The sequence below is a fragment of the Eutrema salsugineum genome, unplaced genomic scaffold (genome assembly GCF_000478725.1).
Source record: "Eutrema salsugineum unplaced genomic scaffold, Eutsalg1_0 scaffold_9, whole genome shotgun sequence".
Classification (NCBI taxonomy): domain Eukaryota; kingdom Viridiplantae; phylum Streptophyta; class Magnoliopsida; order Brassicales; family Brassicaceae; genus Eutrema; species Eutrema salsugineum.
In genome coordinates this window covers 2,991,409-3,005,752 of record NW_006256342.1, presented here as the reverse complement: position 1 = coordinate 3,005,752, position 14,344 = coordinate 2,991,409, and the positions used below count along the sequence as shown (strand labels likewise).

The 14,344-nt window shown below is 34.5% G+C and overlaps 5 protein-coding genes across 5 annotated transcripts; 3 read left to right on the top strand and 2 right to left on the bottom strand.

Moving 5' to 3' along the window:
* Window positions 1-549: 549 nt before the first annotated feature.
* LOC18009029 (clumping factor B) lies at window positions 550-1,688 on the top strand. The gene is made up of 2 exons (XM_006390447.2): window positions 550-845; window positions 1,084-1,688. Exons 1-2 carry the CDS (start codon window positions 650-652, stop codon window positions 1,551-1,553), a joined length of 666 nt encoding a protein of 221 aa, XP_006390509.1. The 5' UTR covers window positions 550-649; the 3' UTR covers window positions 1,554-1,688.
* Window positions 1,689-2,351: 663 nt separating this feature from the next.
* On the top strand, window positions 2,352-2,950 carry LOC18008529 (non-specific lipid-transfer protein 2). Its single transcript, XM_006390446.2, has one exon. The coding sequence runs from the start codon at window positions 2,474-2,476 to the stop codon at window positions 2,768-2,770; it is 297 nt and encodes a 98-aa protein (XP_006390508.1). The 5' UTR covers window positions 2,352-2,473; the 3' UTR covers window positions 2,771-2,950.
* Window positions 2,951-3,628: 678 nt separating this feature from the next.
* Window positions 3,629-4,032, top strand: LOC18009026 (mitotic-spindle organizing protein 1A). The gene has a single exon (XM_024153272.1). The coding sequence runs from the start codon at window positions 3,633-3,635 to the stop codon at window positions 3,834-3,836; it is 204 nt and encodes a 67-aa protein (XP_024009040.1). The 5' UTR covers window positions 3,629-3,632; the 3' UTR covers window positions 3,837-4,032.
* A 531-nt stretch (window positions 4,033-4,563) lies between these two features.
* LOC18008416 (protein SAR DEFICIENT 1) lies at window positions 4,564-8,761 on the bottom strand. The gene is made up of 7 exons (XM_006390444.2): window positions 8,604-8,761; window positions 8,254-8,329; window positions 6,725-7,274; window positions 5,646-5,806; window positions 5,354-5,542; window positions 5,157-5,253; window positions 4,564-5,058 (listed from the first exon to the last, which is right to left on the bottom strand). The coding sequence occupies exons 1-7, from the start codon at window positions 8,690-8,692 to the stop codon at window positions 4,835-4,837; spliced, it is 1,386 nt and encodes a 461-aa protein (XP_006390506.1). The 5' UTR covers window positions 8,693-8,761; the 3' UTR covers window positions 4,564-4,834.
* Window positions 8,762-11,885: 3,124 nt separating this feature from the next.
* On the bottom strand, window positions 11,886-14,260 carry LOC18008432. Its single transcript, XM_006390443.2, has 2 exons — window positions 13,570-14,260; window positions 11,886-12,602 (listed from the first exon to the last, which is right to left on the bottom strand). The coding sequence occupies exons 1-2, from the start codon at window positions 14,221-14,223 to the stop codon at window positions 11,976-11,978; spliced, it is 1,281 nt and encodes a 426-aa protein (XP_006390505.1). The 5' UTR covers window positions 14,224-14,260; the 3' UTR covers window positions 11,886-11,975.
* Between the last annotated feature and the right edge of the window lie 84 nt (window positions 14,261-14,344).

Genomic DNA, 14,344 nt, shown 5'->3' with positions numbered 1-14,344 from the left:
ATTTTTTTACGTTTGCCCATAACACAAAACACATCCATTATATCAATATTTAAGTTAAATGCCCAATTATATTTCTGTACCTAGGCGTGATTATCAAGAACACATTCTAACACAAAATAAAATATTAAAATCAAAAAATTTCGACCATAGAAAGCAGTTGTTTGCATCAAAAATATATTCGAAAGTGAGTGTATCAGATTGAAAGTATAGAGTACTTAAGCGTAATCCTATTTTTCAGTGGATGTTAATACAAGTTTTAAGTTCGAGATAGCTGATAATGTAAGAAAACAAAATCAAAAATCATGATGTGAAATGTCACTCAAATACTATTATATGGTTTGGTTAACGTACTTAATAAAGTCGATGTATGTATTAGCCAATTATGTAAGTACGCATATGAATCGACAGATACTATAGTTTAATATTGTTTAGTTGTATTGGCTGTTTTCTTAGCGGAAGAAAAGAGAGTCAAATTGGGCTGGGCCGGGGTGGGCTAAGTCCATCTGGTTTAAGACGACAACGAGAACGAATTGGTCAATACTCAACCCCAGCCGGTCATATCAAACAAGAAAATCGGAAGCGAAGAAAAGAGCGGTTAAATCTGAGAAGACAAACCTCTGTGATAAACCCTAGTCTCACGGCGAATCTAATGAGACGATTTCTGCAGAGGTTTCCCAATTTAGCTGCTCGAAATTTCCTTCACTCACCGACAATTTTCCGCCATTCGAACACCAGCCCGTGTGTTGTTCCTCCCCTAAACCGAGTTACTTCCCGGTTCGTCTTCTTCTCTTCCGAGCCCAACTCGGCGCATGGTTCGAAAAGCGACGAGGTTCTTTCTAAAGAAGGTGAAATTTCTCGAAACCAGCCTTCTTTGCTTTGGTTCTTGTGAAAAACGTAAAGCTCGAGGAAATACATTAAATTTAAGAACGAAAACGATGAATTTTTCAACGATTTGGGGGTAATAGGCCGACTCAGCTAACTGATTTGTGAATTATTCATGACGTGAGCGCATACATATGCCTATAGAGATTACAATGTGTTTATGTTTTTCTTAAAGCCCTCTTCTTTCATTTGGCTTTACAGAGCTGAAAAAGAGAATACAGAGCTTTTTGGATGATGGAGATGAGGATGCATTGCCAGATTTATTTGAGGCAATGATGAATAGGAAGTTATCGGGGAAGCACGATGAAAGTGATGACGAAGTGATGGATGAGGTGCGCAAGTATCCAATTAACGATGCTCATAAGGTCGATGACTCTGACTCAGATACCGAGAGTGATGATCTGAGAGATGGTGATTCGTCTGATTCAGATGTCGAGAGTGATGACCTGGGAGATGGTGATTCGTCTGATTCAGAGGCCGAGAGTGATGACCTGGGAGATGCTGATTCGTCTGATTCAGATGCCGAGAGTGATGACCTAACAGATTGTGATTCGTCTGATTCAGATATCGACAGTGATGGCCGGAAAGATGTTGACTTGTCTCGTCTTGATATCAAGATTAATAGCCTGAAAGCTGACCATTCGTCTTATTCTGACTCTAAAAGTGATTAACTTGATAAGTTTTCGATTTGTATTGTTAACTTGTATATATTTTGGAGACATGGGGATGTTTTAGGACAGTTACTGTTTTGCGTCTGATTTTAGCAAGTGATTCCCTGCTTAATTGTATGTCTCAGACTTCTTTCTTGGCCCAGAATTTTTATTTTATCATCCTGACCAACTTTATTTACCTCCTACATAGAGAATTACTCGGGAATTAGAGATAGATTATTTGATTCTGTCTGTTATGATGTCAAAGTATGAAATAATTGGTGGCCAATACCAAACACAGAATATGAATTCTATCATTGCCAGTGGCGAGGCCAATGTTTGTTTTATTCGTTGTATTATTGTATCTCATTGCCCAAACTATGTTAAAACATTGAGACAATGCATTTTGGTTGGTCTTTGGTTACAGACTTTTAGGGTACATCGAAGATTTTGAAATGAAGCAAATGCATAATAAATGGAAACAGAACAGCTTTTGGTGCAAGTTGGCTGAAGTTCATGACTTGAATATAACTAGAAATTAGAGTCATGTTTTGTACTTTCTCAGTAGTAATACTCTAATAAATTGAAATATAATTTTTGAACTGTCCAACAAGTTCACCATACCTTCACGGGCTTAACCGAAAGCTGACGTCTTTGTTGGATGCACATGGTTTTATAACTTCTCCCAAATGGTGTTTAGTCTTTATATGCTTTGTCTGAGCATTTTCTTTTTTTTCTTGTAAGAAAAAATTTAGTAATCTATTCGAGCTTTAGACAGATACTATTAGACATCTCGAGATCTCTTGCAACCACAAAGTCTCCTTTGAGTAACACAAAGCCATCTAGTTCTATATATAGAAGAAGAGACTCACTTCAAACTCCAAACCAGCATAAATCCTTTTTTTTCGTAAATCTCTAAAAACTCCAACTTTGGAGAGACAATGAAGGGTGCTTGCACAAAACCAGTGTTGTTCACTTTTGCAATCCTTCTCTTTCTCATTGTTGCTCAAGAAAACAGAGTCGCTGCAGTAGAGACATGTGATCCAACGCAGCTGAGCCCATGTGTGGATGCCATACAGAGAGGGTCTACGCCGACACGTTTGTGTTGCACCAGGGTGAAGAAGCAAAAACATTGTGTCTGCCAGTACTTGAAGAACCCTACTTTCAAATCTTTCATTAACTCACCAAAGGCCAGAAAGATCGCCACTTACTGTGGTTGTCCTTATCCCAAGTGCTAGTCTCTCTTTTCCTTGCTTTCATGGATTTGTTTAGCATTTTTGGTTTTGTATTGGTCAATAAGTTAGACCCATTAATCATGATGGGTATCGTGTTCGAGTTTCCTGCTTTTGAGCTTTGGTTAATGTTTTTGTGTGCAAGTGGTTGTTGTCAAGGAATGAACTTTCCATGTTTCAGGTAATCCCACGAGTGAGATCTTGCTTCTATGCCATAAATCTCGGATTTAACTATGTTTTGGGGAAACTATGGCTGATAAATCCGTTAACGTAAGCTCGTTAACATCCAATTTCAGTGATAACACTACAAATTTTGCATCTAATATTTCCAGTGAGTGTCCCTAAAATTAAATTGACCATATTAATCGGTCCTAAATCCTGATTAATCCATTTAGACGCCGGTTAAATATAGCCCACGGAACAGACCCATTTTATATGAACCGGCCCAATAGCAACAAATTTCTTGCCCAATTTTTTTCTAATAATGAAACGCGGTCGTTAGAAGATAAAAAGCTTTTTCAAAAAAAGAGACCCAAAGAAATCTATTTTCTGGCCAACCTTCGCTTTCACTTCGTCTTCTTCGACTCGTTTCTCTCAACAACTCTCAAGCTCTTGAGATTTCAGATTCGACGCCGTTGGTTGTCTCCGTCGTAAAATTGGTTCGTGCGTCTCTTTTCGTTTTGTTTCCTTATAATGATCTAATTTATCTCTTAAGCATTCGGAAGTCGACACTCTCCGATTTCCTCCTTAGGGTTTCCACTCTCTGCCACATACATGATGTTTTTAGCTATTAGAAATTGAATCGTTTCCGAAATTATAGGAACCAGAAATTGATTCTTCTTCTGGATTAATATTTTGGTCAGAGAAAATGGATCAAGAGGCAGCTGAGACAGCGAGGGAGTCGCTAGAGCTCGTGTTTCGAATGTCGAACATCTTGGAGACAGGGCTGGATCGACATACCTTGTCCGTTCTCATAGCTCTTTGCGATCTTGGTCTTAACCCTGAAGCTCTAGCTGCTGTCGTCAAGGAGCTTCGTCAGGAATCTGGGACCAACCACGGCAGCTTAAGATAAATCAAGTGCTTTTGGGTTCGTTATGCCTTGTTTGGAAGATGGATCTCGTTTATAATTGATTTTTTCTTCTTTATGCTTTGATTTCATTGTGCCATTGATGTCTGAAGAAAAATACTAAACGAGTGTTCTTGGGCTATAAAGAGAAACAATTGTAAGGATCTTTTATGCAGTGTCATGCTCCTCCTTTACTGTTTCTTCTTGCTTTGCTGCAAATACCGTTGGTGGATCAATTTACAAAACTCGTTTTACTCTATCAGGTTTTTTCAGTTTTACTCCTCAAATTTGTTCTGATCTATGAGGCACTGTGATCTCTGGAGAGAAATCCCAACATAGCGGGCTACATTAAGATTTACAACTATTTCCATAGCTCAAATGTTCCCTTGAAAAGATCTTAACTTTGCCAAAAGTGAAAACTTTGAAGAAAGATCTTTTTCTATGATCAACTAAAGAAGCAATCCAGCTTAGAGATGGAGACTAGGCTAATGGAGACCCAAAGGCTACTCAGCTCCACTCAATATTTTTCTTTCGAGGGGTTTTCTTTTTTAAGTGAATCACCAAGTTAACTAACTAGTAGTCTAGTACACAGTTCCCATGTTTTATTAATCAAATCTATAGGCAGAACGATTTGTGATATATATAACTTGCATGTCAAATAAATAGTTCAATGAAATGAATTGCGGAATAACAAATTATCGAGTACATCATATTTAATTTGTAATGGAGTCAATTTTTTAAAAACACAAGTGTTGAAATTGATTAATAACGAGAATGGTAAAAAAAAGCAACAGGTCACGTTTTAACGTGAAAACTTAAACAACTAGTATACCATTCAACGAAAAATATTACTACTCTTTTTCTAAATTTCACACATATATCTCTGTACAATAATGATTCACATATATAGATATCCCATGTTTTACCGAGAAGTAAACTAAATCCTTATTTTGGAAAGAGTCTAATAATCATGGTGAAGGCAGAAAAGGCTTCGTACTCCAATTCTAACGTAGATGAGGATTTTCGAAAGGGTTTATATGATCTTGGGACGAAGATCCAGTAACATTGAAACATATACCGAATTCCATCGGATTTGTAATAAACCCTTCGCTTATTATCTCCAAATTGTTCGTCAATCTCTCTGGAGCATATCCGTTTTGTTGATACGATCTGTTGTTTTCGGTGTTCTGATAGTGGTTTGCAGCATATCGTTGGTCCAAAGTATCACCTGTATGATCAGAATTATGTCGTCATTTATATTTAGTTATTAATTATATTTAACAGTTGGACAAAAATAATGGGAACAACAATTGTATTTTAATTTACCTTGTGTCAAAAGAGGAATCTCGTTCATTTTTCTTTCGACCACTGTTAACATATTCCACTTTGAGTAAGCTTGTCGAACTAACCTCTTAATATTGATCTGCAACCCAATTTTACCATAAACGAAATAAAAACACAATTTCTTTAATATATGACTAAAACTCAAAGTAAATAATGTAACTAATTAAGCTAGTATATACCTGATTCAGCGCTTCTCGACTGGAAAACAACTGACCATTGATCAATGCTTCCATAACTTCGCATATCGGATTCAAGGTCAGTAAAAAATCAGGTCCTCTGTGAATGTATAGCTTATTTCCCAAAGTACACTCTCGAGCATGTTTCAATGTGACATCCCACATTTTATCAGACATTCCTTGTCCCATAATCTGTAAATAAGTAAATCTTATTAGTCAAATAATCAAATTACTCACCAAAAACACTATTTTTGAATCTACTTAGAAAAATTATATTAATAAATAACAGTTTTACCTGACGGAGTTCGTCGAGGTCAACGACGGATAACTTCAAAAAGTCTTGGACAGTGTTGATGTTTTTAGAAGAGAGCTTCTTGTGAAAGGCCCCATCTTTGCCTATCTTCTCTAGCCGCCACACTTCGTCTTCTAACATTGGTGGGTGATGTTTCTTGTACACTTCACCAACCCCAAGTTGTACAAAACAAAATTATTAATAAAAATTGTTTAAAATTGTATTTTGTTGTCCCTATGTATGTACTTTATATGGATATCTGTTTATGCATGTGTTTGTTGAACCCATTAAATTAGTATTTGCGTGTTATCTCTTATAAGATTCGGACAATATGAGTATTGACCAAAGACTTGAGCCATTTATATAAAGTGGACAGTCGTTTGCTTATATATATGGTCCACATCGAAAATACTTTTTTCTTAACATAATAGCAAAATGGAATAAAAAAAATTGTGTATATACAGACAAAAATAACAAGAATATATGTAGAGAAAGCATATAATATATATATATATATATCATGATTAGAAAACTATAGGACTTCAAAAGTATATGACCAAATACAACAATTTTGATGTAACCGATTTTTTTCTTCTATTTGTATAGTAAATAAAATTTTAAAAATTAAGATTCTCTTAAAAATATATAACCAAATATATATACATATCAAATTTTTAGTTGATAAATAATAGTTTTAGAAAAAACAATTTTTAGTGGAGCAATTACAATAACTTTTGACCCAATTTTTTTTAATGTATTGAAATGCACATATGTTGCAGAAAATCTCTGTATATATTAAGTGATGTGAAAAAGAAAAGAAAAAAAAGTCTCTGTAGATATTAAGAGTACATGATTGATAGTGTAATCCATTAAGATGTGATATATGGTCAGGTGACTCAGGTCAAAGATAAATTGAAATATGGCTTCTAGTGATATGTTACTATCATCTCTAGTGGAGTGTTTAATCATTTCTATAATTCCAAGCACAAAACTCATATGTATAGACTATAGATATATTTTTTTATATATTCATTAATTACTAATTAGGGTAAATAATCAGTAAGTAAAGAAAATGAACTTACATTCTCCACGATGATCTCTAACAACAATCGCTTCGGTCATGGCTTCACAAATCGCAACGCCTTGAACGCTACTCCCTTTCGAAAGTTTCACGCCAATTCTAAACTTGCGGCTACGGATCCAACTCGAATTATCAGTGAACTCAATATCTCCGATCGTTCCGACGCCGTTTCTCACCGTCACAGTTACTTCCCCGGCAAGTAACGGCCGTTTCCCTTCCCTTTCTTTGACGATATTACGCTCAAACTCATCACTGGTCCATTTATCACCCAAAGGAAAATCTCCGTGAAGAGCAACGATGTCTAGTCTGATCGGACGGTCGAGATTCGCTGGGGCGATCGAATGATCATTGTTTGATTCATCAACAAGGATGATCTGAAGTGGATTGTTGTCCACGTCACTTATTTTACTCCCGGTGAATATTGGTGTCATTAAGTTCTTACGGAACATTAGCTTTAATGTCGGAGTCTCCGGAGCTTCAACTCGAAACGACGATGACCGAGAAAATGATCGTAGTCTTTTACTTATTCCATGTTCCACTTCTTGTCTTACCTGTTCCCATCACCAAAAAGAGTTGAGTTATAAAATACCCTTTATCATTTTTTGTAACATCCACATTATATTTTTTTATATTGAATCAGGATTACATGGAAAGCAAAACAATAATAAACAAAAATTCCGTTTGATGATTGATCACACGAATTAAAAGTTTTACTAGAATACTTATAATTATATTTGTTGTATTATTTACCTTTTTCGAGTAAGTACTGTATATGTTAATCAATCTAATGTACGAATACATGAAAATTGAAAAAAGATATACAAGATTTTGTATTTTTTTGTTTGAACATCAGATTTTGTTTTACAAATTCAAAACAACAATCTTCATGCATGAAACAAAATCATCATTATAAAAATATATTATTTGTAAAATGAAGGTAGTATTAAATATGCTGGCCTGTATGTAGATCTCGTCAATGATACTAGCATATATGTGCATATATGTGTATGTGTGTGGACCGTTCTTTTGTCTTCTCGTTCTATATATAAAGTTGATTGTAGTGTTAGGTTAGAGAGGTCTTCTTATTAATACTAAAAAGATCTGTACCTTTGTAAGTATTTATTACTTTATATCTTCATGAAGTTATGATATAGTAATATAATGTTATGTAAGTATATAATATTTATGCAACTATATATATGCATGATATATATATATATATGTGTGTGTGTGCTTGTGGTGTGTACATGTGTTGTACATAAAATGAGAAGGAGGATTGAATCTTTCTTATTTTATCAAATTCCAGCTCGCATATATATTAGATGTCGTCAGTACTAAACTTATGTATATATTTGTATGGGTATTTGATTAAACGTGGTAAATATGTATCTCTAGTTCTCAATTTGTTAATTTGATCATATCTTCAATTTTCTTTATCTGTAAGTTAGTTATCAGTTTTAAAGTACAAATATATATGCATATGAATCTAGCGCTATTTAACATACAATGTTGGAACTAAAGAGTACTTACAACTTTTCTAAGAAGGGGCTCTAGGGCTGAAGAAAAGCTTTGCATGTTGTCCTCTGTAATCAATGCTCGAACCACACTGAAATCAAACATAAACTATAGTTTATTAGAAAACTAGAGTCAGAGAACAAAAAAAAAACAATAGTATAAGATCTAAATAAGATATTGATTTCAATATGATAAGTGAGAGCAAGAGAGCATGTGCATAATATACAAGCATATAAATATGTGTGGCATATAAGAAGATTGAACATGAACATGTTACTTCCAAAAAATTAAGGTAATTATGATTCATTTAATTCATAAAATTTGTTATAACAAAGAAAAAATCAAGAAATTCTGAGAAGATTTACGAGGTTAAGGATGGTAGAGATTTCGTCCGTTTCTCGGTTTTGTTTTCCTGATCGAATTCTATATCTTGAATTAACCTCTTCCCCGCCATGGAATTGGTCTGGTGAGTTGAGAGAAAGAGAGTAGAGAGAGAGAGAGAGAGAGAGAGAGAGATCTAGGTTTGATCTAATCTGTTAATAGAAATGTTTGTTATGTATAAAGGGGCAATGAATATATTTATATGGTTTAGTCTCAAAGTCTTGTAATAATTTTATAGAAAAACGAGAAACTAAAAAAGAAAGAAAGTTCGTAGAACGACAAAGGAAACAACCTGGCAGCATCTCAAAGAAGTCCACGCGAATTTTCTATTTATGGCGTCATAAATAAGGAGACTTTTGACGTCAACCCCAAAAGAGAAAGGGTCATTTGTCGACAAGTGGACGAACGTACTCTTTCCATCTGTTGTGTTCTAGATCCAACGGCTGATGTTAGGCACGATCCATAATCCACCTGATTACGTTCTGTGGAGAGCAGAGCACTACGAGTGTACGATAGATCCGGTCCGTTCTCCAAAGAATTTTTGTTATCTTCTCGATTGTCAAAGAATTTAACAATAACATACTCTTTTTTTTTCTCTTCTTTTTCTTAATATGATAAATCAGTTTATCCATTAAATTGCCAATCCTCCAAAGCTAATTTAGAAAAATGATAAAAGAAAAAGACAGGGTTTGATTTCCTTTTCTTAATTTGATGGAAAAAGGCAACGTTTTGGTTGGTCTCGTGACTCTCGTCCGACAAATAGGGCTATATATGTAACAAACCTTTTACGGTATATGAAATCAATTTCGCCGAACTATCTTGTAAGCAAATCTAACCTTTTGGGTTTTTTCATCGTTTTCCAAAAATATTCTTATTTACTTGTCCCGAATATTAAACCAGAAAATATATAACAGTCGTTTTTCAACATAAATGTCATTCGTTAAGAAAATTAATCTTATCCAATCTCTTATGGTTTCACTAATATTAAACTATATATAAAGGGTCCAGTGAATAATTTCGAAGAAGGTTCGTTAAATTGATTTGCCTTTCTCGGGTAATTTCTTGTCGGGTGGGTTTCAAATCTCAATCCTCTTCTCAAAACTTGTCGATCTTTTGAGTTTCAATCGGCTCTGTTTAGTCTCTATCAAAAATCACTTGTTTTTAATTAAATTCACTGTTTTTTTATTTTTAACTTCTAAATATTCTTGGAGCGTCATGTAATTAATGGATTGCCCCGATGATAAATTATTGTATGGTATTGTTTCAAAGTCTTTATCACGATGTTAAATAAGTATGGTTTGAATTGAGTATTCTGTTTATAATTTGTAATGAAATAGAACTGAAATTAAAAAATAAGAAATGGGCGTCAAGAAATCCTGATAGAGTCTTGAGTCTTGACGAAGCATATGTGACTGCTTTTTTTCTTGGAAGCTGCCTTCCCTTTCGCAATATTGTGTTACTATTGACTAAGCCAAATTCCATTTCTATACATCTCTAGGTATATATACCAATATATGCATAATAGTATAAGTGACAGTTTTGTACGTTTGTATCTGTAGAATCTAAAACATGATAGTCATATACATATTATGATTTCAATTATTAATTAGTTTGAGTTTCACTCTAAATCTTTGAACATTATTAATTACAAGAAAACAAAACTAAACAAACACAAAACGGCCGCGTGCGTATAATTGTTAACAATTATTTGCTGATGAATCATAAGACCCATTTTTTTTTTTCATGACCACGATTATACCATTTTTCTTAATAGTGGCTTATATTATACGAGCTCAAGCCATCTCCAAATTATCAGCTATCAATCATTTATTATTCACGTGAATTCGTGATTGACCATTGAGTCATTTAGTTTAACAATAATAAATCAACCGTAAATAATCATAAATTGTGGTAACTACAAAGAAAATTATTTAGAAATGAAACATATTTTGGAGAATAAGATAAAAAGAAGTAATTTGACAGTATATATTTGTTTGGAATTTGGTTAGAGACAAGAAAGTTTGTTTTCTGAATAATCCGTCGAATGTCAGTAAAAAAAGATAAGTTAGAAACAGCACTATTTATAATTAAGTTTTAACTCGCTCGACCTAGATGTAGTTTTCTTTTAAGCTCGAGAGTTGATATTTCTTTGGTGGGTATATAAATAAATAATATAAGTAGGAAACTTTTATAGGTTTTGAAATTTTGTCGAAACAGGTTAAATTTAGTAAATATAGTATAATGTGGTGTATGTAACTTCAAAAGAACACACACTAGAAAGGAATGAGAGAATTACGAGAACAACATTTCCAGATTTCGTTGGGATCCATGGATTTTATTAGAGAACACATTTTATGTTGTTCGCGAACATACTTTTGAGTATGTTGATCGTGTTTGTTAAGACCTTTGGTGTGACAAGATGATGAGTAGTATTCTACTATTCCACATGGTTGAAAACTAAACTCAGATAAACTTTAGCTTGTTTCACGCATTTCTGTATAGTGTTTGCTTTGCATTTTTTATCGATCAGATTAAATGTTAGTCTCAAACCAGTTTGACTTTTTTTAAACTAACTTTTAAAACCGTTATTTTCTAAAATATAATTTCTTATACTTTTTAGAATTCATAATCTGTCTTATGCAATCCAGAATATATATTATGCAATTTAGAGTTTATCTTCTGCTTTATGCAGTTAACATTTTACATTCTTTAAAATTTGTAATATGCCTTACGCAATCCATAATATATATTACGTAATTTAGAGTCGATTCAGATTTTAATCTGCCTTACTTAATCCAGAATATAATTAAGTTCTAGATTTTTAAAAATTTTTAATTTGCTTTACTCAATCCAGAATATAAGTTTAGAATCTGTTTTTTTTTTTTTTTTTTTTGCATTTAGCCTTCCATAATATACATCATTCAGAAGGAGAGAGAGAGAATCATGCCATCCATATGCAAGCTTTACAGTAATAGTTTGAGCTGGAGATAAAGATTCCTTTCTATTATTTATTTTCTTGTAAATAACAAAACATGGACTCTTCTTACAATCCTGTCTTATTTTAACTAAAGTAAGAAAGCTATTACTCTTTTTCATATCTTCTAATTCAGTTGCCACATGACCACTTTCTAACCTGCATTATATGGCTTCTAGCCCATTCAAGTAACAAGTTACGAATTATGATAGTTATTTCTAGTTATTATCAAACAAATCATGAAAAGCAATAAGAAGATAAACAAGATTTATGTTAAGAAAAAAACGGAGGAGATGTGAACGAGTTTTGTAATTACAGATGGGCCTTACAATTTCGAATACACAAATGGACCTTACCAAAACACGAATCGTAACGTATAGGGCTAAAGATGAGCAAAATGAATCAACCTATCCAAAGAACTATCATCGAATTTCCTAGCGAACAAGTAACATTTGTTAATCTTCTCACCATTATACACACACCCTTCTTTTCTATTCCTCAGATTCCTGAAAAACTGCGCCGTCACCAACCGTCGTGTATACTTCTTCGGATGGGGCCCTCTCCGTGACCAATCCGTCCACGTCAGCGACCGGTTCGCGTTCTTCTCCGGAAACATGACGTGGACAAAGGTCGGCAAGTAATGCTCATCGGCGTAACAAAAACGGCAATGTTTCTGGAACAAAGGGAAGTAAGTGGTATCGGAGACGACGGCCAAAGCTACCTCACGGTCGATTTCGAACCACTGTGAGCCTTTTCGCCAGTTGCGGCGGCTGATGACCGGAGACATACGGCGGTTGTAGCGGCCGCGACCTGCTGGTCCGGGAATGTCGTAAATGTCGACGTGAGAGTGTTGAGAGTTTATGAGGTAAGAGTAAATGGTGGAGAAGTTGAAGAGAGGAATGTCGGATTCCGAGAGGAGGACGAAGCGGTGGTTCTCGGCGTTGAGCAGAGCGTTGGCCAGTAGCCGCCGCTCAGCCTCCACCATGCTCACCATTCCCCATTCCACTCCCTATACAAAACATTTTTAAGAAGAAGATTAGACTAATGAATCGTGATGATTATTATCACTATAACTAGCAATTTATTTAGTTGATGGATTTAAAAATACGTATGTCGGTATGTATAATAGACTACTCAACGATTTATTATTTATATAGTATATGATGATATTTATTGATAAAGAAACTTAAAAGAAGTAAACGTAGACATATGTATATGAATGAAAGGAACTAATTGTTGAGTGGCTGAATTAGATATAATCACTTTATATAACTGGTTGTAAAGAGAAACAATAATGTCACTATTAGTCGCATCTCGTGATATATGTATAAGTATTTTTTTAACGAAATTCTTTTCTACCGACAAATACAGTATGATTCTTGTCCATGAAACATCCCTTTAATTTGTTGTATGACTTGTCTTCTCGATTTTTCTAACTTCTTGGACACGCATCATTATATGTTGCTGTTGTTGTAATATAATTTTAATCTTACGAAAAAAGTATACGTATTTTATGCTAAATAATATGTATTTTTATGTTAATCAATCTAACAAAAAGTATACGGATCAGAGAGGGAATAAAAAAGGATACCGGATCTACGTATTTATAAGTTAATCTTAATTAACATGTCTTGAACATTACAGCCACCACATATTACTCTATATGTCCTTTGCTCTTTTTTTTTTGGAACTATACTTGTCCTTTGATTTTTTTTATGGAAGTACACTTGTCCTTTGTTTTGCAACCATAATTCGTAATTAACAGACGCTAAGGCGAATTGAAAAAAAAAGGGGATAATTATGCTAACCACTGTTTGTTAATTTTGTCACTCCCTTCACGTTATACTTGTATGCACCACTATTCATATTTATAGTCGACCTTATTATGTCTGATTAATTTGACTATCTCAATTACGAAAAAACAAATAAATTTAATTATAAAAAAGCGTGAGGGAATGACGACGAAATTGACTGACCTTGCTTGGAATCCTCCGGCGATAAAACGGCGACGTTTGGGGAATATCATCGTCAACGTAAAGTGGGTCACTCGCATGAATGTAAATGGAGAAAAGATCTTGATGGCCTTGGAAAAATCTCTCCCACAGTTTAGCCAAAGGAAGCTTCCCTCTCGTCAAGAACATAAACGCCACTTTCTTTGTCGTCTTCAACGGCTTTTCTTGATTCATCGATGCTCGCGACAAGAGTTCCTCCTCCGTCATGTTATGCATCACGTTCTGCGGCTCCATCAGAGAATGACTCTTTTGCCCTTCATCATTGACATCAGTCGTAACAGTTTCATTTCTAAAAACGCATTTTTCTGGCTGTGTTGGCGGCGGCTGAAGCGGTGGAGAGAGAGAAGAGGAGGAGGCAAGAGAAGATAGACGAAAGAGTTGGGGACTGAATGAGACTTTTCTTATGTGGAAGTTGAGTATGAAGCCGAGTCCGAATCCGAAACCGATAAGAAACGAACACAACACAAGGTTTTGAAAGAATTTATGTGATTTGAATATCTTCGATATCAAGATTTGGTGAAGATGACGACTTTCTTGTTGAAGAGGGTCTTCTTGTGTTTCATGGCTCTTCATTATTTCTTGGGTCTGTGGTGTCCTGATGGGTTTAAAGCTAAACATTAAGAACTGTGGGACGAACGAAAAGTTATATAGTGAAGAGTATGATCGTCATTGAATTTTAAAATGACTTTTCGCCATTGGGTTTCTATAAATATCTAATCTCACGGGCATGGGATTTTGC